Below are 26275 nucleotides of genomic sequence, written 5' to 3'. Positions count from 1 at the left end.
GTTAGGCATTGTGAAGGATATGAATGGGTGAGGCAGAAAATCTGTCCTCGGGGAGTTTATAATCTGTGATTTTTGAGAAGACAACATATAAAATAATTATTTTTGAGCAATATGTGGCAGGTTGGGGTGATTAAAATATAAAATATAATTTATACATTCAAAAGAATATCAACATTCAAAGGACCATTCAAACTATCCATTAAGTGTGTTGATACTGTCTCAGCATAATAATTTTAGAATGCTGTCATTTGGATCTGCTTTCCTAGTGAGTTACAAAACCACATAAGAATACCTGTTTCTTGCTAGCACTTTTTTTAAACCTGAAGATACTATTGGCTAATTTGATTGACTTAACTTTTACTGACTTTTAACTGTCTTGAAATTACATTTCTCACCCTGAAAATGTTAAAATTATAGATATAGGCCCAAGCATCTTAGAGCAATTCCAATAAAGGCATTACCAATATAGAATTACCTTAACGTAAATGTATGATTTTTTAAGGTGAAACATTTGAAGTAAAGTATCCTAATGACTTCTAGTATACCTGTTTAATATATATTTATAATATTTGCATTAAATGTATAAATATATTTATATAATGTGTGCATACTTGTATGATAAAGTACAATATCATTTCATAAGTACAAATAAAATTCCATACAAATGGGATTTGGATAACAGAAGGAAGGGACAGGGCATTCCTGATAGAGAAAAAAAAAAAAAGAGAAGAAAAAAAAATAGTGGAAGGAACTAAATGATATATCCAACAACAGGAAAGAGATCAGTGAGCCCTTCAAAAGATGATTGGAAAGTGATGGTGACACATTTGATACAGAGGGTAAAAGGAAGGGGGAAATCAAACAACTGAAAGTTTTCTAGCTGGGTTATTATGCCCATAACAGAATGAGAGATGTTGACTCCAAAGTAAAGATAATGATTTTTGTAGTTAGAAACATTGCATGACATAATTTGGAAGCTATCAAAGACTTCGTTATTACCTAGTTAGAATTCTTTTTTATTATTATTTTTTTAGAAAGCAAATAGAGAAGATATTTGACCAAAAATGTAACGCCGGCCAAGAAAGGCAGAAGCCAACCCTTAATAATATTTCCTCTTTGGAATAGGAGTATACCTTTCAGAAGAGAGAAGACATTCTAGTAGTGGGAGTGGTGATGTGGTGATTTGGGGTAAAATAAAAAGCTGGATGGGAGAAGTTTATCTATATTCATTGGTGAAGGTAGAAACTCAGAGTGGCAGAACTTTCAGAGGGTAGAAGAGGGAACAACTAGGCAGAGGAAAGGCCCAGAACACTGCAACGCCTACTAGAGAAGAAGGTGGAAACCATGGAATCAGATCAGGAAGTTTCTTATTTTAAAGTAAAAAAAAAAGATTAAAAATTAAAAAAATATATATATATGTATATATATATATATGTGTGTATATATATGTATATATATATATACACATGTACATCCATAATAACAAAATAAAATAAAAAACACTAAAACAATAATAATTCTATAATATTAAGGAAATTGAATTTATAATTTTAAAATTCCCAATGGAGAAATCTCTGGGCCTAGATGGTTTCATAGGTGAATTCTACCAAATGTCTAAAAAGTAATTAACACCAACTCTACATAATCTGTTTCAGAAAACAGAGGAGAAGGGAACACTTCCCAACTCTTCTTATAAAGCTAAAATTACCCTAGTATCAAAATGAGACAAACAGTACAAAAAAAGAAGAAAACTAGAGATCAATGTCCCTTATGAATAGAAGTAAAAGTTCTTAACATATTAAAAGTAGAATTCAGCAATATATAACATATAGTATATAATAAAATAGTTTATAATAAGAATTATTCACCATAAACAAGAGGGGTTTATTCCAGATATGCAAGACTGCTTCAATATTCAAGAATTAACCAATCAATGTAATCTATCGTATTAACAGAAGAAAAATCACATGAGTGTATCAATCAATCCAGTAAAAGAATTTGACAAAATTCAAAACATATTCATGACAAAATTCTCAGTTAAAAAAAAGGCACGGAGGAGAATTTCCCCATCTTGATAAAGAATATCTATTTAAAAAAACCCTACAGCTAACATTATACTTAATGGTGAGACTGGATGATTTTCCCCTAAAATTAGGAAGAAGGTAAGATGTTCATATTAGCACACTCATTCAACTTAATACTGGAAGTTCTGGCCAGTGCAGTAAGGCAAAAAAAGAAAAAAAAGAAAAAGAAAAAAAAGACATACGGATCAGAAAGGAAGAAATAAAATTGTTCTTATTGTTCTTATTTGCAGATGTCATGATTATCTATATAAGGAGCCACAAAGAGTGTACAAAAAGCCTTTAAATTTTGGTCATAAGTTTTAAAATTCATACAGATATGCAAAGGACCCAGAATAGTAGAAATAATCTTGAAAAAGAATAGTCAGAGGACTCACAATTCCACTTCAAAACTTATTTAATAAAGCTACACTAATCAAGCTAGTGTGGTATTAACATAAATATGGAGATAAAGATCAACAGAATAGAATTTAAAGTCCAGAAATAAACCTTTACATTTAGGGTCAATTGATTTTCAAAACAAGAGTGTCAAGAAAATTGAATGGGAAAAAAATAGTCTTTTCAACAAATGGTGCTGAAACAACTGAATATATGTATGCAAAAGAATGAATTTGGATCTCCACTTTCCTCCTACCTCATCATACACAAAAATAAACTAAAAATTGATCATATCCCTAAATGTAAGAGATCAGGCTATGAGCTGTTTGAGGAAAGCATAGGCTTTGTGATCTTGGATTAGGCAATGGTTTCATAGATACTACATCAACTTACAAAGACAAAAGAAAAAGCAGGTATATTGGAATTCATCAAAATTAAAATACTTGTGACTCAAAGGATATTATGAAGTATTTGAAAAGAACCCACAGAATTGGAGAAAATATTTGTAAGTCATATCTGTTGTGGGACTGATACTCAGAATATATAAAGAACTTTCACAATTCAACAATGAAATAGTAATAACCCACCTAAAAAGTGGGCAAGGTGTTTGAATACACATCTCTCCAAAGAAGATACTATACAAATGGCCAAGAAGCAAATAAAAAGTTTCTTACTATTGTTAGTTTTTAAGGAAAAGCAAATAAAAGCCATAAGAAGATACCACTTCACATTCACTAGGAAGACTATAATAAAAAAGATGGACCATAGCATGTATTGACAAGTATTTGGAGAAATTGGACCCCCCTCCCTTCCTCATTTGTGGGAATGTAAAATGGTGGAGCCGCTGTGGAAAATAACTTGGCAGTTCTTCAAAAAGTGGAAGAGTTATCATAGACCCAGCACTTACGCTTTTAAGTACATACCCAAGAGAATTAAAAACATGCCCACACAAAAGTTTGTACACAAATGTTCATAGTAACATTATTTATGATAGCCAAATGTGGAAATAACCCAAGCGTCCATCAATTAATGAATGGATAAACAAAATGTAATATATCCAAACATTGGAATATTATTTGGCCATGAAAATGAAGTACTAATACAAGCTACAATGCAGGTGAATCATGAAATATGATGCTAAATCAAAGCAGTCACACACAAAAGGCCTCAAATTATATAACGCCTTCATTTTAAATGTCCGGAATAGGCCAATCTATAGAGACAGAGAGTAGATTTGTGGTTGCTAGGGGCTCTGGGAGGAAAAGGTGTGGAGTGACTGCTAATTAAGATGTGGTTTCATTTCGGGGTGATGAAAATGTTCTAGAATTGCAGGGTGGTAATTATTGTACAACTGTATGAATATACTAAAAATCATTGAATAGAACAATTTGAGGGGGTGAACTTTATGATATGTGAATTATATCTCAATATAATTTCATTAAAATAATAATAAACTTAGTCATATAGAGCCTTTAAAAATTCTCAAGTTAAAACTTTCTATGTAATATCCTATATTAATTAGAAGACTAACATGAGCTGCCTGTGGTTTAGACCCTTCTCCACATCTAATCTTTCCACATTAGAGAAAAAGTATGGGTTGTTGAATTAGATAATTGAAAACTTTATACAAAGAAACACTAAGCAATACCAAGGTCTGTCTATATTTACCAAGCAATTGCTACTGTTTTTAGTTTCTAATACCTTAGAGTAAATAAAAGCATTGTAAATTTGGAATACCTCACAATATAAGATTTCCAATTTTCAAACTAACAGTGAGCTAATTATAAAACATCCTGAGTGGGATGCCTGGGTGTCTCAGTTGTTTAAGCATCTGCCTTCAACTCCGGTTATGATCCCAGGGTTCTGGGATCGAGTTCCGCATCAGGCTCCTTGCTCGGCAAAGAGCCTGCTTCTCCCTCTGCCTGCTGCTTCCCCTGCTTATTCTCTATCTCTGAAAAATAAATAAAATCTTTAAAATAAATAAATAAACATCCTGAGCACTGGAAGTATCCTACCTTTTTAAAATCAATGGAAATCTGGTAGGTCAATGCGTACTTTCATTATTTCAAATTTTCACTTAAGAACTTTGAATATCTTTTTGGCATGAACAGATTCAGAGTTATGAACATTTATTAACATATAAACAACAAACAGATGTTATAAAAAATACATGCATCTTCTCCAGATTAGATAAATCATTCTCGCCTCATGAAAAAGTCCTGTGCTGAGGGGATTGTATTTCTCATTATGATAATCATATTGATAGTTTTGATAGTTTATAATAACCAAAACAAGCCTTCTGTGTTGTTTTTGATCTTTGTTTTTCTGTTAATATGTTTTACTGTCTATTATGTGAAAATAAGGAGGGAAGGGACTGGAATAATTGAGTTGGTTAGTAGTTTGTTTCACTGCCACAGGCCTCCTATTTTGGATGTCAGGAGAAACCCATCTACCTCCATCTTTACTGGCCTAGTCTATGTAACTAGGCTAGCATTTTGTTTATTCTTTTTAGTGTCAAAGTCCTTCCTGGACAGCAAGCCCTGCTCCTCACATCTTGCTTAACTCTCACAAGCAAACATGAAAAAAATATTGATCTCTGTTGGAACCAAGTCTAAATTTACAACATCCCTGAATAGGATTCCTGGTAACCTCTTGCATCTTTGTTCTCCTTCCATGCCGTCCTCCCAACCCCACACACACCGGGGGCACACACACACCTTGACCTAGCTCAGTTTCTCTGTTCTTCCGTATTCCATATTCCTTCCTTTTCTTCTGATCCATTGTTTCAGGGATCAAGTACACCTGGTAGTTGAGTTTTCTAAGTATTCCATGGTTTGCGATGTTGTCCACACTCTTCCCCGTGCTCTCCATAAATTTGCGCAATGTCTAGTCAAGTTTAAGGCTGTTGTAGCTGAGAGTATTTTACTTCATGAAAGAAGTGGTATGTTTATTGGACCTCAATGGGCTTACTCCATCCAGAGACATGGAGAAGGGTTTATACTGTAGCAGCAAAAGTCAAGATATGGGAAGGCCCTTTGCAATTTTTAAGAAAAGAAAGTAACTTTGCTAAAGCAAAGATTGGGTATGTTGGACACTAGAAAAGCAAGCAGGGACAAGAGTGTTGGGGACAGCTTGTATCCCATGCTGAGAAATGTGGGAAGGAGATCACCCTTAAGCAGCAGAGAATCTCTGAGTGTTTGATAACAGTCAAATAGAGCAAGAAGATATTTTGTTTCTGTATTATTTTGGTGCTTTTTGATGATTTCTAAATCTATTCTCAATATGTAGCATATGGTCACACAAAACTAATTTTCTTCCCTTGAAATGATCATTTCATATTTTAAAATCATCATTAATTTAATTTTATACAACTCTAATGGTTATCATGAGTCACATTCATTATCACCATTTTTATTATATAAGTTTTGGGGTTAAATATTAACTAGGCCTTTAAATTTCTAGCTAAATATTTTATCGCAGACCTTTTGATTTCATGGTAGCTGTTTCATGGTAGTTGTTTTGCAGCCGTGACTGAGCAACCTGAATGTTTCAAAATTTTTGGCACAAAGGCTGCATAATTTAGAGAAGGAGCTTCTTTAAAGATTTTTTAAAAATTGACAATCTATAAACATAAAATTGCTAAATGAAACTAATACAAAACTCTTAGGAATCACAGTGATCAGATTGTCAGAGTGATTAATTTGCAAATCATAGCCACATAAGCAAGGTGTCTTTTAGTCATGGGCTCCCTGTCATATTTCTCCTGACACAGTTTTAGTAAGATTCTGACAGGATCCAGAGAATCTATCACTCTCTATTTTCCCTTCAACCCATTTAGGTAATTATTAACTTAGCTATGCTAATTATAATCACTCTATTTATGAGCAGTCTCTAGAACATTCTCAAATGGAAGTGATCTCTCCCTCTCTTTAAGTCCCCAGATGTTTCAGTTGTCACTCATTATATCTTTTGCTTCCTATTTAGTGTCTAGTATACCTCACATGTACACCTTATATCTTTAATTTTGATAAGCTACTTGAAGTCCAGATCATGGTTTTTTTTTTTTTTCCATCCCCCATTGTGCTTAGGAGAGTATCAGCAAAGAGGAGGCACTCAAGTGTCTTTGAACAAATGAATGATATATTTTTCTCATTATCCTCTTCTAAGTTTCTCTCTCTTATAGCAACCTTGGTTAAAATTCCTCCCTTCAGCCATGCATGGAGATTCCTTTAGAAATTACTAGCACATATATTTCAGTGTAAATTAGTGAGTATCTACTTGGGAAAAAAGTACTATATTAAGAGGATAAGGAATGAGCAGAGTAGAAAAGACCCTCAAGGAGACTAGATAGATAGATAGATAGATAGATAGATAGATAGATATCTGTTGATAATAGTACATTATTTGTAATCTTTCAAAAAACAAAGATCATGAAATTAGAGATTGTCACAGATATATCTTACACATTTTTGTTACTAGTTTTTGAAAATTGAACTAAAATAAATTTTCAAAGAATGACTAGAAACCCATCTATTTCAAATAAGCAGTCTCGGTTTGTCTGTTTTCATTTAAAAAGAGAAAAGAAAAAAGTAGCTTTTTGTGCTACTTTGATTTTTTTGAAAGAGAACTTTTTATGACTTTGTTGTACAGAAAATTCAGCAGCATACAATTAACCCAGTTTGGTGGCCAGTTCTTTAGCCCTTGCCTTTTCCAATTTGGCAATGTGAGCCACTGCCTTTGGACTTAGAACATTGCCTCCCCAGTGATGGCAGATCTCATCATATCTGTCATTGTAGTCGGTCCTGATAGCTTCTACCTGCTTAGTCAGAGTTCCTTTGTCTTCCAAACTAACCTGTGTGAAGGTGACAGTGGTTCATGTCTTCCTGTGGACCAGACACTCCAGCCTGGCCTTCCCCTTAATAATGTAGTAGGGAACTCCCATCTTATGACACAGGACAGGCAGGAAGGCAGCCAGCTCAATGGGATCCACAGCATGTGCAGTCACTACCAGCTGAGCCTTCTTGTTTTCCACCAAGGTGGTGACAGTATTAACCCCAGCTTGAAGGACAGGCGGCCTCTTAGTGGGGACATCCCCTTTGCTGGCAGCTTTCTTCTCAGCCTGGGGCAACAATCTCTGCTTCTTCTCTTGGTCTGTATTTGTGGGCCAGCTTAAGCAGTTGAGTAGCTGTTTGGTGGTCTAGGGCCCAGAGGAACTGGTTAATCGTGAGAGGCACTTTTTGACTTATATAGAGAATAGCCCTTTGCCACTGCAGCCAGATGCAGTGGGGCCGTTGGACAAAGCGGATGAGGATGAGGTCGCTTTTGGGCTGGATGTCTTGTCTGATGCCAGATTTCTAGGGTCTTTTCTCAAGCAGGGGATTGACCACCTTCTTGGCCTCCTGCTCCTTCATGACAGCAGGGGTGGGGGCCACCTTCTTTCCCTAAGCCTTCTTTCCTTTCAGCATCTTGGATGGCTGGAGCCATCTACTTTGATTTTTGAAAATTTTTCTTATTTGAATACAGTTGATATGCAATGTTACATTAGTATCAGGTGTACAATTTAGTGATTTGACAAATTCATACATTATGCTATGTGCACCACAAGTATAGTTACCATCTGTCCCATTAATCACCATTATCATTAGCTGTATTCCTTATGCTCTGCTTTGATTCCTGTGACTTATTCATTCCATAACTGGAGGGCCTTTCCCAATTTTGCCCAATCCTCCTCTCCCCTCTGGCAACCATCCGTTTGTTCTTTGTATTTATAGTTATGGTTCTGCTTTTTGTTTATATATTCTTTTTTTTTTTTTAGATTCCATTTATGAGTGGAATCGTATGGCATTTGTGCTACTTTTTTGATTGATATCATTAACAGATGGGTTTCTTTAAGTTAGGGTCACAGATCAAACTTATTTGTGTTGTCTCTCTCGGATCAAAATTATGATTTTGGTTGACAGTTTAAGCAACTATTTATTTTTAACTTATTTAAAAGTTGGTTGATTTAACTGCTTCAAACTTTTGAAACTCTCAGTTTCTATATAAAGTATATGGCTCATGATTGCAGGATATATCCAGCTGTTGCAATTGTTTTTAGTGCCTCATTGTCAAATGACATAGAGGAGGAATTCGATGGCAGGCTTTGGAATTCTTTTTCTGTAAACCAATATGCAACATATTCCAAAATAAAATATCTAATATGCCCATAACTGGTAATGAATTTAGGATACATCGTATTATTGCTACATTTATAAGTTACCCAACAGAAGGAAGCAAATTCTAGATCTCACTGATCTTCATCAAGATTTACTGGGTAACCTTGTTGCCCCAAGGCTTTCTTGGCTGGTGAATGATCTTGGCTGATGGGAAAAGATTCCTTTGAAATGTTGTGGATTTGTTTCATAATTTAAATTAGTCAGGGACAAGGAAGAATTGAAGACAGAGGATAACTCAGTGAAGAGATGGATCATTGTAAAGGAGGAAGATGCTTACAGCATAACAATTCTGGGAAAAAAGAAACTCAAGCAGGTCACGCCATATAAACCCACGTATTTGAGGATTTGAGGTGTGAAATAAAAATCTTAGAGCAAGGACAGACCCTTTCTGAATGATTAATCATGAAGCACAAAAATTAGTTGAGTTCAAAGTGATTGCTGAAAGTAAGAAAGTGCGATCTTTTGTTAAAACCTGTGGCGAAATATCATGAAACTTGGAAAAAGCAGCAGAATTTTGGTTCTGCCAGGACAGGCGATGTGGAGAGGTGACCTGATGGTGGAGGTGCTCCTCTTATAGCCACGTGCAGCAGCCTCCTCTACATTAATAGTGCTGGCCTCCAGCCACACACTTTATTCACTCCCCAGAAAGAAAGCATGGAAGAAGGCATGCATTATCACATTGATGGATCACAGGTGTTGATTCATTTCTCCATTGGGGAGCGAAGAGGAGGGGAGAATCTACTGAAAGGCCATCTTTTGGTGTTTGGTGATTGCATTTCTCCCCTCTCCACTCCAGATGAATGTGAGTAAAGATCGTGTATTTTAAGAACAGAAGAATTATTTTTACAGAAAAATTACAATAGTATAGAGTTCCCACATACCCTACACTTAGTTTCCCTTATTATTAACTTCTGGCAGTATTAGTGTGGTACATTTGTTACAATTAATGAACCAAATATTGATACATTATTATTAAATAAAGTCCATACTTGATTCAGATTTCCTTTTTACCCAATGTCCTTTTTCTGTCCCACTGAGTATATCATGTGACAATTTAGTCATCGTGTCTCCTTAGGCTCCTCTTGACTTGCACGGTTTCTCAGACTTTCCTTGTTTTTGATGGCCTTAATGGTTTTGAGGATTATTGGTCCAGTAGTTTGTTGAATGTCTCTCAGTTGGGATTTACTGGTGTTTTTCTCACGACTAGAACAGGATTATGGTTTTGGAGAAGAAGATCACAGAGGTAACATGCCATTCTTAACACATCATAAAAAGGGAAAAACTATCACCATGAGTTTTCACTGTTGATGTTGACTTTGATCACCTGGCTGAGGTAGTGTTTGTCAAGTTTCTCCACTTAAAACTTGTCTCCTTCCTGTAATGTATTACTTGGAAGGAAGTCACTGTGCACTGCTCACACTTAAGAACTAGGGAGCCCTGCTCCACCTTTGAGACTGACTGTACACTCTGTTCAATGTTAGTATTAGATGTTTGATACACGTATTTGTTGCTGTGCAACATTTTCTAAGGGGGTTGTGCTGTTCAGTTACCAGAGATATTTATGAGCTTATAAGGCAACTGGCAGAATATTGTGGTTTGGGCAAAAGTGCAGAAATGGGTAAAGAAATAAAATGTATTCTTTCATTCATTGGACATTTTTTGATCACTGTGACCCTGGCTTCAAACTTGATGTTGTGACTATCAAAGACTTGCTCTCAGGGAGGTTATAGTTAAGCACAATCAACAATTAAAAACAAAAACAAAAACAGCAAATCTACAATTAAACATGTGGGCAAAATTTCAAGGTAAAACTGTTTTTGCTACCTGAAGGCAAATTTCTATAGCATAGAGCCGTGTTTCCCAGAGCTTAGTGGGAATTTAGTGCAAATTGACACAAAAAGGCAGATCTTTCAAGGAAGCCAGAATATGACCCTGTTGATGTCCTAGAGAAATAGTGTGGTACATAACTCTCAGCCTTCAGAGGTGGGTCCCCACAGTGCCTGAGGACAACATGATCCCCTGTGAGTTAAACCACAAAACAGCTGGGCCAGTGAAAATAATCCTCTCATCTTATCCAAATGAATTTTTCACAAGCTGCCTATTTATTCATATCACTTCCATTTGGATTAAAATATTAATTTTATTTCACTTCTTTAATTATCATTTGGGCTTTAGATCATCACCTATATAGCCTAGGCAAGAAGTTCCCAAAGAATATTCCAAATTACCAGGTCACAGGATGTCAATAGACAGTACACACAACATTGTTAATCTTGGAATTCATTGGGTTTGATGAAATCTGAGGTTTATTTTCACTCTTTTCTTTGTATTAATTAGACCTAAAATAAGCATGACTGGAATCAGGAGTTTTGTGAGTGCCAAATTATTCATTTTCTGCTTCCTCCATGTTAAAAGAACCCCGATATTGTATGGTGTCCAGCTTTGCCCAGATTAGCTTCTGAGTAAGATCTGATTGTTATAAATCTATTTCAGTGAGCCTATTCTAGCAAGTGGTTTGTTTAGGGTGAGTTCTGCCCCATTTCTGATTGAGATTTGAGGGAGATCTACTGAGAAGAGGGGGCTTTGGGAAAGAGTTTGCATCACTTCTTAAATTAGATGAACAAGGAAGAGACTTTGTATATTTTCCTATATGGATTGAGTCCCTGGGCTGTGGCCATTTGTGAGCACAAAGGGTGCTAGCTTGGGATAGTCAGACATGCTGAGAATGGCAAAACAGTCAGATGAAAATTACTTTGGTGCCATAATGTCATTGAACAACTCAGTTAACAAACCTTGGATCATCTGTTTGTGAGATGACAAGTTTTCTTCCTTTTTCTTTAAGCCAATTGAGTCAAGGTCATTTGCTATTTGTAGCCACAACATTTTGTAAGATACTAGGGTTATATACATCAAACCACATGGATGAGAGAATTAAGGGCTATTTAAGATATTTCAAAGATAATTTTGTCTTTACGTGGCTTTTCAATGTATGACTTTAGAATCTAATCCCTGCTAAGATGTAATTCCCCAGAATGTTTATTGATAAAAGATGGTAATTACCCCCTTGGCCTAGCATCTAACTTGTTGTCTTATACATATTCTGAGTTAATGCTGTAACTTAGCTTTCCCTTGTCTGGGAGTTCTTCACCTCACTCATTGGGTGGGCTTCATTATATCTCAATATCCTCAACCTGTAGCTATCTTTTGGGCAAGGATACGGATCTGGCCCAAATCAGGCCACTTAGATGCTTTCTCCAGGCTGTTTGGATTTGGGTCTTTGAGACATGGGTCAGTCTTTTTTAGCTCTTTACTGAAAAAGGATGCAAATTAAGATCTGGGCCAGCCATAATGTTTAGCTTTCTGTATGCCAGAGTAGAAAAGGCAATTAGGCAAAAAAAGGAAAATTGAAGGGGGAGAAGCAGGAGTAAGAGACCACATCAATCCAGAGAGACAGAGAGAGTAATTTTGATGTCCATTTTCTGGATCTGTTTGCTTCTGAGGGCTGGGCTCAGATTCCATGAAATAAATCTATATTTTGCTAATGTTTCATTCTTCTCCTTAAAAGAAATCAAGAGGGTCTATGTTACTTGCAACTTTTGATACTTGGCTAAGGTACTGATGGACTAAAAGAGAGTTAATTAATAGGATGTGATTTTTCCTGTTTTGGTAACACCATAGCAATTGACATACTTTTATGGCACTGATTTCTATCTGCCTTGTATTAAAGAAACTCGGTGACTTGTACAATCTAGTTAGTGTGTGAATTTAAGAGCAAAGATTAGCCTTATTAAATTTTTAATCTATTAAATCATGGAGTATTATCCTTTGCCTATAATAGAAATTTAAAATATTTGTGGAAAGAGAACTATATAGCCTGAAGAAGGAGTAAATGGGATTTTTGCCCTTCTGAATTGACTGTTTATTTCAGGTATCATAGGAATACCCTGAACCACTGAATAAAGACATATCCAAATAAGAATCATTTTGTTTATTCAAAGTTATTTAATACAATTAAATCGTTTTCAGCACTAATCAGCACTGTCACCCTAGGAATGTTCCAAAATCAAAACAAATGCCATTGTAAGGTTGTTTAATATTGTTGGAAGTTAAGTAGTTCTTTTTAAAACAAACATGTTCTTTCTTAATTAATTTGAAGACAATGAATTCTGAATGTGATTTTATTGACAATACTCTTAAAAACTTTTATTAAGAGGAGGCATTGATGTAGGGTTGGCATTGCTCTAATGACCATTCTTTTAAACAGTACATGAATTATCCTCTTGGAATAGTGAGAGTCAAAGAAGTCCTCTAAATATTCTAACTAAGATGGCTTAACTCTAGGCCCCTGACCTCTCTCTCTTTTTTTTTTTTAAGATTTTTTTTTTTTTTTAAGATTTTTTTTTTTTTATTCGACAGAGATAGAGACAGCCAGCGAGAGAGGGAACACAAGCAGAGGGAGTGGGAGAGGAAGAAGCAGGCTCATAGTGGAGGAGCCTGATGTGGGGCTCGATCCCAGAACGCTGAACCGCTGTCCCACCCAGGCGCCCCCGACCTCTCTTTTCTTAGAGCATTTACTTTGGAAAACTTGTAATTGCAAATTCTTTGCCTCCTTTGAATTGTGTGTAAATCTTTTCCCTGCCTTTTGCCAGTATTACCACCAGGAATGTCTTTCTCAAGGACCCAGGAGCCATCCTTTTGAAGTGTAATGATCAAAGAAGATAGTGCCTATATCATTGGCTATCAGATATGAGGTATCTCCTAATTCCCTGGGAGAGTGCGAACTAACTTCCTTGGTCACGTTGCTCCAGGTTGCAAAACTACCTCCTGACATGAAAATATGAGAAAGTTACCTTTCCTTTGGGTAAGGCCAAACAGCAAACACAGGTGCCTACAATTCCCCTAACCTAGTTCTTAAAACCTCTCCAGTTTCTTCTTTTCCGCAGAATTTAGTTCAGACCAAGCTCTGGTCTCTCTCTTATTGAAATAGTCTAGAATAAAATCTTCTTTGTCTGTTTAACTTAGGCATATGAAGTTTTTGCTTTGACAGTTTCAATGAAAGAAAAAGGTAATTTCTCTCAGCAATATTTATAAAATCTTATTAGGAAACTATCAGTATTACATGTCTTCAATTTAAAGATATAAAGCCTTACAAATTTTACTTTTGAGGTAATAGTAGATTGCACTTAGAATATGTTGATAGGCTTTGTATCACTTACAGGCAAAGTGCAACCTTCCCAGATTTCCTTCTGTTTAGTTGCGTGGCCTAATTCCCTGTTAGTTCTGGAGAATCTGAAAATTCTGGAGTCATTTGCTTCTAAGACTCAGGGAGCACTTAGAGAGATCAATTTTGTAATAAGCAGGGATTTTTCTATTGAAGGTTGCCATTCCATGCTTTCTGATTTTTATTGATTGGAACACTTACCTCCTAATGCTTCATACTATAACTCTTGATAACAGACCTTTCCATCTTGTGTCAATTATTTTCTCCTGCTTTGATAAGAGCATCTTTCTAGGTAAGCACACATGTTAGGGAACCAACTGAGGAAAATAACAGACCTGCTTTCAGTGCTTCTCTTGCCTTCCAGCTCTGCTTACCTCCCCAGGCACTGTGCTCCTAGAGATGGTCCCCTTTTCCTGGGGTTTTCCATCAGGGAGACTTCTAGGGACTGTGCTGGAGAACTGTTCACAGATGATGGGTAGGAGGAAGAAGGAGCAGGTTTGCAAAGGAGTGTCAAGGAAAGAGGAGTTGAAGGATAAATGAGGAGAAAGTTACTGCATGTCACAGAAGAAAACAATAAGTAAGTGGAAGGAATCTTTGACTTATCCCAAAAAGGTTAAGAAAATAAAGAGTTTTGAAAAAAAATTCTTAAATGAGGGAAGACACAAAAGAAAATAAGACAGGCACACATATTCTCACCACTCAAGATTACCAGTGACATAGGATCACCTTTATTGTGCCTACAACTGTACTCAAGAATGGAATGAAATTGAATAAATTAATTAAATGGTAAATATGCCATATCTCTTCCTGTGATACTAGCTATTCCACAGTCTATTAAAGAGGAGGTCTAAAAGAGTTCTATAAATCTGAGATGGGAATTATGGGATCATTAGAATTAGGAAAAAGTTCTTAAGAAACAAGTATTAATTCTTGTTTGAATATTTAGAATTTGTTGAAGGTTTTTGCTAAATTTTTATTAACTATATTTATTTAGAATCTCCAAATACCAGAAGTGAGTTCCTTTCTACCTATCACCCACTTTGTTTTGACTAATTGCTATTTCATGAGAAATTTTAGACATAATGAGCTGTCAGTATTTACTTGAAAGGTGACCTGTCCACTGTGGTCTGTTCATACAAGAGAGAGTGGCTAAGTGTAGACTGGGCATAGGGCTGTGCATATGACAGGGAAGATCTGTGTGCAAGGCCTTGGGAGGTACCCGTTTGCAGAGGTCAAGGCCATGGGCTGGTGGAAGGTCAGAGAAAGTGATAGGAACCCTGGATAGTAGTGTGGAAGAAGAATGATTTAGGGAAGAACCGAAATGTGAAATGTAATGTTAATCAAGCTGATTGATGTGGGGTGTACATGTAAACCCTCTCTATTTCTCCTCAAAGTCTTCAATAGAATGTACTGGGGAAAATCATTAGGAAAAATCCACATTTCTTACAGCTATTTTTGATAAGAGCTGATTCTTTATGGTGAATAAAGAAGGGCTAAATTTGGCTTCAGTAGAGGCTCACCTGAGCCAGCCACATCAGGCTCATCTCTAAAAGACTTTATGCAGAAGTCCTTTACCATGTACAAATGGAAAAATAAATCAACTGCTAATGTTTAATGAGTGTCCATACTATGTAGATCTTGCACTAAAATGTTAATTGAATTTTATATCTGATAAGAATTAACACACGGTATTCACATTGTCCATTTTACACATTGAATAAGATGGTTTGTTCCATCATTTTTACAAAGCCTGGCTAGACTTAAATATATAAGCATGGTTTTATTATTCCTTGGTCATGAAATTCCTTATTTACTTAGCTAGGATTTATTAGGCAGGATTATGTTAGAGGCAATAATGCCAGAGATGGCTTTTCTTAAGTTGCTTTTGATTGAGGAGCTGAAGCAGACATCTAAACAAATGATTATAATACAACACAACCTGTGCAATAACAGAGGAATTTTTAAAAGTGTTACTTAAGCGGGGCTCCTGAGTGGCACAGTCGGCTAAGCATGCAACTTTTGGTTTTGGCTCAGGTTCATGGTCTCGTGGTCTGGGATTGAGCCCTATGTGAGGGCTCTCCCTTTGCCCTTCCCTGCCGCAGCTAAATAAATCTTTTTTTTTTTTTAAGTGGTACTTAAGCATAGGAAAAAGGAATGAGTATTATTTGGATGCAAAGCAGCTCAAGAAAGATGCCAGAGAGTGTACCTGCAAATTCTGTTATCTTCCATACCAGGACTTTCCTACAGACTTTTATAAAGGCTTTCTGATTATGGTTTAGGGCAGGAGCTGATCTAATAACATGGATATAGTTTACTAGAATGTGATTTTTTTGTTTTCTGGTCAGTTAACAAACATTGGCATTAATGTACTAGCTATAGAGCCTGGCACCCACATTTTGGAGTGGTTGAAAACAATTCAAAGCAATCTGCTCCAAAATGAAGCCAAGATATTTCTGCCAAGGGATGATGGCAGTGTTCTAAATAGAATCATTTTGTGATGGTAGAACTGTTTCTCATTTTCCTTTCCTTTATAGCATATCTTGTTTACATTTGGTTAATAAATGCAAATGCAATTGTTACCACAGAGCAGGCCACTTTAAACCAGTCTGCTTCCAGAGACTTTCATTTAGGTTATGTTTGACTCACATTTGTCTATGGAATTTCATCACTGTGTTACTCACTTTGAATGCATCAAGGTAGCACCAAGTAACAGGACCCACTGAACACATATTTGAGTCTCATGTGAGGCATATGTTCATTTAGGCAGCTGCTGTGGTTTCTGTGCTATCGGTGGAATTCTATAAAGTAATTAAGGCAGTGTGTACAAGCCCAAAGACCTGAAAACCAGTAACTGAGAAGCTCTCCTTTCTAAGTTGAGACAAAAGAAATCTTCTTAGATAAAGAGGCTGTACAGGCATGCAAATATTTGAAACTGAATAGTAGCAGTAAAAATTTTAATTTTAAAAAAAGGTTTAGGAAAAACTGTTATATAAGTAGATTATAGGACACCCCCCCACAACTACAGGAAAATACATTGGAATCTTGGATGGAAGATAACAGGTAGAGGAGGAAATGTCCTCTCAGTAGGATACCATATTCAGATGTGATTGTTGCTTGTTGTCCTTACTGTTGGTGTGTGATGGTGATTTCACTTTCCGAAAGTATATTGATGTCTACTTTAGAGAATTTAAAGTTCATCCTAATCCTTCAAAATTTTGTACCTGTACACCAGGGTAGGGCCTAGGAAACTGCATTCCTATTAATGTCCCTACGTGATTCTATATTTATTTTAATTTTTTGGTACACATTTACATATGCCACTTGTATTCTTTCTTTTGTAGATCGCTGCTTTGTGTCCTTTACCAGTGTTTTCCTTTCCTTTCTTTTTTTCAAAAACGATTTGTCACAAATCTTATGCATTTATATATCTAAAATTTTGATATATATCTTGATATTTATATGTCTTGATATAGATAGGTAAGCTTTGATCTCTTATATATATGGCAAAAATGTTCCCCATGTGTTTTAACTGTGTGTTTGAGTGTGTTTTGGTAGGGGGATTATATGTGTGCATAATAAAGAGGTAGTAACTGACATGGATTCTTGGCCCCATGATCTATGGCGTATTTCATTGATAAAAGAGGAATAACTTGAGTAATTGGTTTCAGTGGGATTATGTTTTTGAAATATAAACCAAATTTTAACCAATATCTTCTGGCTCTTGCTATTCCCCTTTGTCCCTCTATCCCAGATCAAGGCAAGAGGCTATCCTGGATCATTGCTTTGGGGAGAAGATGTGTTGGCCAAAAACAGCAGAGGAGGAGTTACCTCTGACTTTTAAGTTTCAAGAGCTCAGGCCCTGCAAGTAATAGAAAGGGTGAAGGGTAGCAAACAATAGATTTGAGAAGAAAATATGATGAGTCAGACCTAGTCCTAAGACTTAGGGGAAAAATTACATACCTTTGACTAGAGGGAGGGGTCACTTGGGAGGAAACCTAAGGGTTCTGAGATCCAAAGAGGTTGTGTGTGAGAAGAGGCCTTATTCCCTTTCTCTGTAGGGAGTATGTGTAGGAACAGAACGTCCTGAAGGATCAGTGGACTCTGAGGAAGAGGGAACCTATGGCCTCCTTTCTTGGTTGACTTTTTAGTAGATCCCTGGGGATATGCAAGTCCCAAAAAACAGTTTCTATGATGTGTTCAGGGACATGGATCTCAGATGACCTCATGAAGTTTCTAGTTCTCCAAGATGGTGGAGGAACAGAATGAGTCTTTTATCCCTGAGAGTTGAGAAAAATAGCAAAGGTTGATATGGATTTGTAGGGAATTTGCAGATAGAACTAGGAGATGATTCAGTGGCTGATTTTGTCTGTCGATAGTGGGGGATCTAGGCCTTCATAGCCCCTTCGCTTTGCATCTTATGGATGTGCAACTTGATCCTCAGGTGGACACAGAGGTGATCTCAGGAAAAAGGCAGAGGGAGGTGTCAAAATATAAGTCAAATTGTTTTCTGAAAAATCTATTTCTGTACACTTTGTATACACCCACGTTGTGTACAGTGCCTGGCCTGGTAAGATGTCACCATTGAGCCCATGCCCTGGGGCCTATTGCAGTTATCAGAGAGGGAAAGCCAAACTATCCTCTATAGGCTGCTCTGGACTAGGGCCACCATACAGGCCAGGTGTAGACAAGAGTCATGTTTCAAAGAAGCGCTCTTGAGCCCAAGAGACTTGATTTTCCTCCAGATCATCCCCCGTCTCAAGACAGCTTTGCGTTAGTGGTGTTCTGGAAGCCCTTTCTTTATCCTGATTATCAGTGTGGAAGAAAACAGAATGATATTTGCAGAACAGGATGCCACCACCTTTTGCTGTGAGATTTTTGTCTACTAATCTGTCTCTGTGTGACCCTGTGCAATCAGTGGATATACACAGGGTGAGCTTCTCAGTCTCCTGTATTATCTTCTTTTAACTTGTTCTTTCTCGACTCCCCTTTCATTGGGTCTGTAATTCTATAGTACAGGTTCAGTTTAGCTGCCCTGACTTTTTTAACCAGGGGGCTAGCTTTCCAACTTCTAACCTCTGGGTGCATTTCCTGACCTTAGATCAACTGTTGGAAAATGTTTTCTTCAAAGGGCCAGAGAGTAAATATTTTAAGGCTTTTCAGGCTGTTTGGAAGTGAAGCTTTTTTTTTTTCTTTTTAAGTAGACTCCTAGTTCAGTGTGGAGCCCCACATGCAACATGGAGCCCAACACTCACCATGAGGCTTGAACTTAAAACCCTGAGATCAAGACTGAGCTGAGATCAAGAGTCAGATGCTTAACGACTAAGCCACCCAGGCATCCCTTGGGCTTTGCAAGCTGTTTGGTCTCTGTTGCAACTACTTGACATTGCCATTGTAGCACATAAGCAGCCATAGATGATATGTAAATGAGGAGTGTGGTTATGTTCAATAAAGCTTTATAAAATAAGCAGCTGACCAGATTTGGCCAGTGAAGCTAGTTTGCCAACTCCTGCCTTGGACTGTGGTTCACCCCTCTTTTTGTCTAAGAATCTGCTGGTTGGAAATCAGGATTTGGACTATGGTGGGAGGGGTAGTCAAGCTAAATCTTTTATTTGCCTCTCCAAGCACTGTACAGGAATAAGCTTGCATAGCATTGTGTAGACTGGACTGTTGGTGTTATTAAGACTGAGTAACTCAAACTTTGAGAAGTGGGCTGTGAGTTCTGGTCCTACCTATATGAGTCAGATAGGCCACATTGGTAGAGAATAAGATCGCCAAAAATGCAGTTGATTTTCTCCCAATCAGCCTGGGGTAGGAAGGACAGCATCTTCTCAATTGAACTGTGAGCATGTGGGTGATGAGCTTGGGTTATACCTCATTTCTGAGGCATGAAGAGTCCTGTCAATACAGACTCTTGGGAACCTGATAGGTCCTTAAAGCTGGATTTGGAAGACTCAGGTTGGCCACTTCCAGTACCAGTAAACGCACCTTCTCTGCTACACTTCCCTTGTCCCCAGGCCTTCAGAGAGACTTCTGTTGTGTTGGAGAGATATGGGAGGCAGTGTCTCCTCCATAGGGTCAGAGGGGGCACTTCAGTGGTGATCACTAGTCAGCTGCAGCTGTGAAAGAAAGAAGCCAAGAGGTTTACCTACAGCATGTGTGAGTTAGTAGTCACAGAAGCTCCTAGAATAGCTGCTAGGAATGTTGTGAGCAAGGCAGACCCTTGACAAATGCACCAATGGGGAACTGGGGTTATGACAGTTGGAATGTACAAAGAAATATAAGCTCCTTTCATATTTGGCAGCTGATGAAGCCACTAAGATAGTTTACAACTGATTTCTAACCCGCCCACATGGACTTATCAATATACATATATTCTAAGGTTGCTTTGTTATGTGCACCTTATTTATGGTCAGTTTTATCGTTGGGCTTCCTCCAAATATTTAGAAAGATTCAAACTTTCTACTGTTATAAATACCTTTTATAATTATCTTTGTGAATAACATGTAGTCTGTATTTTTCAAATGATGTTCTTGAGATAGATTCCTAGAAAGAGATTTGCTGAGTCAAATTACATGAGCATTTTTAAAGTTCCTGGTACATGCTGACATTTTGCTTCCAACAAAGTGTGAAAGTGCTTGTCTCATTTAGCTTTTACCAACACTGGGTATGTGGGAGATGGTTGCCAATTCAACAAATCTTTTGATTTTATTTATTTGATTACTAATTAAGTTGGATATTTTATGTGGTTATTAACCGCTTTTATATTATTTATTTTTTAATTGGCAAATATTATCTTTATCCTCCAGACGAGGAAGCTGAGACTCAGAAAGCTTAAGTGACTTGTCTGGGTCAAATAGCCAGAAAATTGCAGGCATGGTGCTTCGTTCTACATTGTGGTTCTTGGTGCTTATTCCATTGCACAATAATGTCCTGAAAGAAGAGGAAATAGGGCTTTCATAATTTCTGTTTATGATTCTATCAAAGTATCTTTTTTTTTATTAATTCCTGGAAATTGCAACTGATACCAAAAATCTCCGGAGAAATTTATTGTAAGAGCTTATGAAGACTCATTCAAAGATGGAGGTCAACAGAGACAAAGAGGATCCAATTTTAATCTGTTTTAATGAATCGAGCTGGATGGAATTAATTCCTTTTTGTAAAGAAAAAAAGAGGCTGTTGCTGTGGTTTCTTTTCAAAAGATTTTATTCATTTTTTGATTCGACTAAGCACTACCTGATATAGTCGTCCTCCTTATGCACGATTCACTTTCTGTGATTTCAGTTACTCGAGGTCAACTGCAGTCCGGAAGCAGATGATCCTCCTTCAGACAAATTATCAGAAGGTCAGTTGTAGCCTAATGCTACGTCACCAAGCTTGTGTCATTCACCTCACTTCATCTCATCATATAGACATTTTAACATCTCATATCATGACAAGAAGAAGAATGGTGAGTACAGTACAGAGACCACATTCACATAACTTTTATTACAGTATATTATTATAATTGTTCCATTTTATTATTAATTATGGTTGTTAATCTATTGCTGTGCCTAATTTATAAAATAGACTTTATCATAGGTACATACATGTGTATAGGGAAAAACAGTATTTATTGGGTTTGGTATTATCTGCAATTTTAAGGCAGCCACTGGGAGTCTTGGGATGTATCCCTCATGGATAAAGGGAGACTACTGTATTTCATAAACAAAATTCACCTTTTTCCACGTGTAGAAACACCTTCTCATTTGGGATCCATACTTATTTTCTATTAAAAATTAAATTTGTGGAAGGTCGTATTGAGTTGTCAGAAAGATGGAAGAGAAGACTAAGAAAGTCCTTCAGCAAAAGCCAAATGGAATCTTCAGTCCAGTTGATAATTTCTGTTGGCTCCTTTCCTCTTGTCTTGAGACTCTTGTCTCCTCCACCTTGTTCTCTGATATCCCTGGAGTCTATAACCTTTGCTTCCTACTTTGAATTGTCCCTTGTCTTCACATTGCCTTGCCCGAGCAGTCCTTCACAAAAGATTTCTGAATGGAGGCAGCTGCCATTGAGCCTCCAGGTTTCTTGGATAACTTCCTTCCTCTAGTGTTGAGCACATTTCCTTTCCATCATCTTTCCTGAGAACCATCCTTTTAGGGAAGGTATGTATGGCTCAGGGGTGTGTGGGTGGAATTTCTCTGTAGGCATGACTTGGACTTGCATTACTTTGGGGTCCTAACAAGGAGAAAAAGTAATTAGAGTAGCACCCAGGGGGAAGGGGCAAGGACCCTTTTCAGATTCACATCTAGATTGAGTCTGGTACTAAAGTAGCCAAAGATTGCTGAGATTCACGCGTGGGCTTTTTCAAAAGGCAGGAAACCAGATGGAGAGTTAGAGCCAGGCCTAAGTTAGTAATAAACAATGACTGGAGAACCTAATGGATGGGGCTTTCACAATAATAGGAAGCTGTTGAAGACCTATATATTTGGAAAGATACTTATCTTTTTCTCTTGAACATAACTAACATTTGCTATAAGCAATTACGTTACTTTTCCAGCCAGCTGACATTAAGAGCACTTTGCATTGAGTTTAAGGAGCATATGACATGAATACATATATTAAGAGAAATACATATTTTGTGGAACAGATTATTTTCTATTTATTATTGAGGATTGTCCTCAAATATCAATGCAACAGAAGGTCTTCAAAAGATATTGTGAGCAAAAATGAATTTAAATCCAAAATTATTACCTGGTAGGTTTGGTTAATATTTTCACTATTTTATGCTTTCTTGATTTGCAAACTGAAACTAAGTTCTTAGTCAGAATTACCTAACTTTTTTTGCTTTAAAATAGTTGAAATAATTTACAAACCCTAATTATGACATGCATTAATTTGTTTTTTTTTTTCATTTCTTGACTGTTTCCCTTGTCTCTGTAAAGTATGTGCGTAGTCAAAGTTTATTTTAAAACAAAAATTTAAGTGGTCCATCTAAACAGATCAAATTATTTCCTTGAATATATTTCTCTTTTTTTAATAGCAAAATTTTGATAGTAAATACATCAAAGTATATAAAAATAAAGATTACATTCAGAATAAGAAATGACTTCAGAGTTATTACCAGAATTAGTGGCCCCCTGAAACTTTTAGTTGTTTAGAAACAAAGAACAAATGAGATATTACTTCTGTACTGTTAACTCTGTATCCATTCCAGCAAGAAAAATAACAATCCCAAATACTTTTGCAAACATAGTTTTCTTTCAGTGTAAGCATCATATTGAAAATTGCTTGACGTAGTTTATTGATTTGTGATATCTTTAAGATTACATGTTGATATAATTATAATTATATAATTATAATAACTGACAATAATAGTAAATGTGTGTACTTTAAACACTTGTGGAGAGAAATTGAGAACTTGCAATTGCATGCATTACAAATATCTATAGTTGAGGTTATTCAAATGTAATGTTCTAAATGAGAAAAAGGCTGTTGGGAGTAGATTTTTCATTGTTGCTAGTAGTAGAACTATGTGATTTTGCTTTAATTGAAATTTTATTAACAAAGCTCTCCTTGAATGATGGGCTTTCTTAATTTAGCAACATCCAACATCAATTTAAGAACTTCCAATGACTTTCCATTTATTTTTCCCTTGCCTACTTGTTTAAGTTAAACAACAAATATTGATTCATAATTAAGGGAACAAGTCCCGAATGTTTCAATGGATAATGAGAAAACAGGAAATAATTCCAAGTCTGTTTAATAGAAGAAGAATAAAACATGTTGCTGTCAGAGACCATAGAAATCGCAGTGGTGGTGGAGCAGTCAGAGGCCTTGATGCCTGGGAGTTGTGAACACAGACCTCAGGATAGAACAGGCCTAAGTCCAAATCCCACCTGCATTCATCAGCCACACACCTTGGGAAGTTGGCTCTCTGAGACTTCATTTCACTATCTGTAAATTGGAGATAATAATAGTCTTCTCCTCAAAGGATTTTTGTGAATATTAAATGAGATAGTGAATATAAGGATTTAGCGTAGTGCTCGGCCCTCAATTCATTGGAGATTTTACTATTATCCTTATATTATTATGATAATGAATAAGTCTATCTCCCTCCTTTTATTAGATGGAGAAGTTGAAAGTTGAGGTCCAGCAAGGTAAAATGACTAGCCCAAGGTGCTTCAGCTTATCTTTTTTTTCTGTGTTAAATTTATAGAATCCAACCCGATTATCTAATTAAAATAAAAATTTTAGTCCGAACACTGGGGTCTCTAATGTCCCCTAACATCTCTCTGTCCCAAAATACAAAGATGCAACTACTAAACATTTGAGGGAGGCAAACTCAAATCACACATACCACAAAGTAAATTGGAGCTATACAAATACATGCTCATATATTGTGAGAGAAACAAAATGCATTACTGGTTTATTTGTCATGTCACGGTAGAACACTTAATCCCTGAATGACCAAGAGAATGTTTTTATGTGTATTTTTATGAGTGTTCTAATCTAGAGACATCTGTGGGATAGTCAAAGCTAGTGATTGTCCAGGGTTGGAACACCTGCTTTCTAGTTCTGGTGCCCTTTCTAAGATATACGACATAAACAAGAAAATCAACCTCTCTGAGCCCCCATGTACTCATCTATATATGGAGAATGATGTTGTTGATCTCCTGCTGCTGTTCAATACTTTTAGGGGCATAAACGTGTATTTCCAACTCTGAACACTATACAACTGAGAGAAATTAGCGAACAAGCTTAAAAACCAAATAACAGGTAATTATGAAAGTTTATATGAAAACAAGTTTTAGTTAATAAAAGGAAAGCATAGATTTTAGAGCTAAGGGAAAAAACACATCGAAAGGATTTGAAATTTTTATTTTGGCTTGAACTACCTTGATAATGTAATAATAAGACTAACTTCTTACAAACTTATGATGTTTTATTTGAAGTTATGGTCTTCTAAATAATTTTGTTTTTATTGGAATACAACAATAAAATCTATAACTAAAAGTTAGCCAATTTTTAAAGAAATTCTGTCATTTATAAACAGTTATTCATTACTAATTTGTAGGCTTATAAACTTGAAGACAGAGAAAAGAAACAGAATTATACCAGACTCATAAATTGGAGGAGTATGGGAGGGAATGAGTAATGCGGATGAGAAAAATGAGAATGGAGAAGACTTAAGAGGGAAAACGTCATTCTTAGTCTTTTCAGTGATGTTGAATTTCAGTTTGTCATTAATAACCAGAATGACATCAGTTAGATATCGAGATCCAAAATGTTATGGTTATTTCCCATTAACTATCAAATGATAGTTAATGTGCGATTAAGATGGAATCACCTCAGAAGAAAGTAAGCAGAGTAACAGAGGGCAGAGACTGAGAAAAAGAAACATTATTATATTATTTCCCAACAATAATGAGATATGCAAAAAGACAACACCCAGAGAACGTAATCACTAAATCCTGGGTAATAGCAAGAATGTGGAAGCCAATGGATTAAGGAAGAAGAGAAGGGAACTGGAGCAGAGTGAGAAGGGGTGAGAGAAAGATGTACAATATATGGAGAGTACGGTCCATAAATAGAAATGTAGACATTTTGTAGAATGATTTCAATTCATTCAGTTAGGATCCAAAAAAGGATTCTTGTTGAAAAGTAGGTATGAGCTAAAATGTAGGGGATTGGGGGGGGAGTAGGGAGAGGAGGGAAGATATAAGAGACATTCCAAAGCAAAATTTTAAAATTCTCTCCCATTTGATTAACTTTGGTGATTTTTGTTAGTATGTGTGAGAAATTATTAGTAGCCAGAAAACAAAAGCTTTGTCTGCAATTATGTTTTCATCTTTTTCTAAAGACCTCTGTTAATGAATTTATTTAGGCATTACCATGTGCATTTATGTGTGTGTATTCCTGAAACTATTAACATTTGTATAAGGGCTACAATATTAATGAGGATGTGCTAAAACAAGTTCATCAAAATATTTTACATAAAACAGGAACAAATTATGTAATAGTGTCAGGCCTAACAGAAATAAGAAGTGCCTTATGTTTTCAAGGTGTTAATTGGTATATTCAGAAAAATCACAGCATTTGATCTTGGGCTGATTTTCAATTAGATTATTAAAATATTGAGCTATAGGAAAAGGGCCCCCAAATAGCAAAGATGATCTCTTTCATAGCATCATTATTTCAATATGATCTTTTTAAACAAATAAAACATTTATGTCGATAGTTAATAGAAGACACTAATATATGAAAAACGTTGTTAAAAATACAACATAAAAAGTTAATGGAATTTACAAGGTAAGTTTTATACTTGAAGGTGTATATCATAAGATATATTTTATACATTATATATATACATTAAACTATATATATATATTTTTTATATATAT

At 36.2% G+C, this 26275-nt stretch overlaps 1 protein-coding gene and 1 pseudogene across 3 annotated transcripts in view; one reads left to right on the top strand and one right to left on the bottom strand.

The window, feature by feature from the left end:
• LOC123796136 (uncharacterized) overlaps window positions 1-22783 on the top strand; it is a 244053-nt gene extending 221270 nt beyond the window's left edge. For all 3 annotated transcript variants that reach the window (XR_015722250.1, XM_087856964.1, XM_087856963.1), the window contains one exon: window positions 21177-22783. Coding sequence is in view for 2 of the 3 variants with exons in the window: in XM_087856964.1 (XP_087713090.1) it covers window positions 21177-21399 (223 nt within the window). In the remaining variant the exon portion in view is untranslated. The remainder of the gene's footprint in view (window positions 1-21176) is intronic.
• On the bottom strand, window positions 7129-7930 carry LOC123796216 (large ribosomal subunit protein eL8 pseudogene; annotated as a pseudogene).
• Window positions 22784-26275: the final 3492 nt, after the last annotated feature.

This window comes from Ursus americanus, chromosome 29, assembly GCF_024610735.1.
Source record: "Ursus americanus isolate L20-20 chromosome 29, mUrsAme1.1.p, whole genome shotgun sequence".
Lineage (NCBI taxonomy): Eukaryota > Metazoa > Chordata > Mammalia > Carnivora > Ursidae > Ursus > Ursus americanus.
The sequence above is the reverse complement of the archived record's forward strand: the minus strand, read 5'-3'. Positions and strand labels throughout refer to the sequence as shown.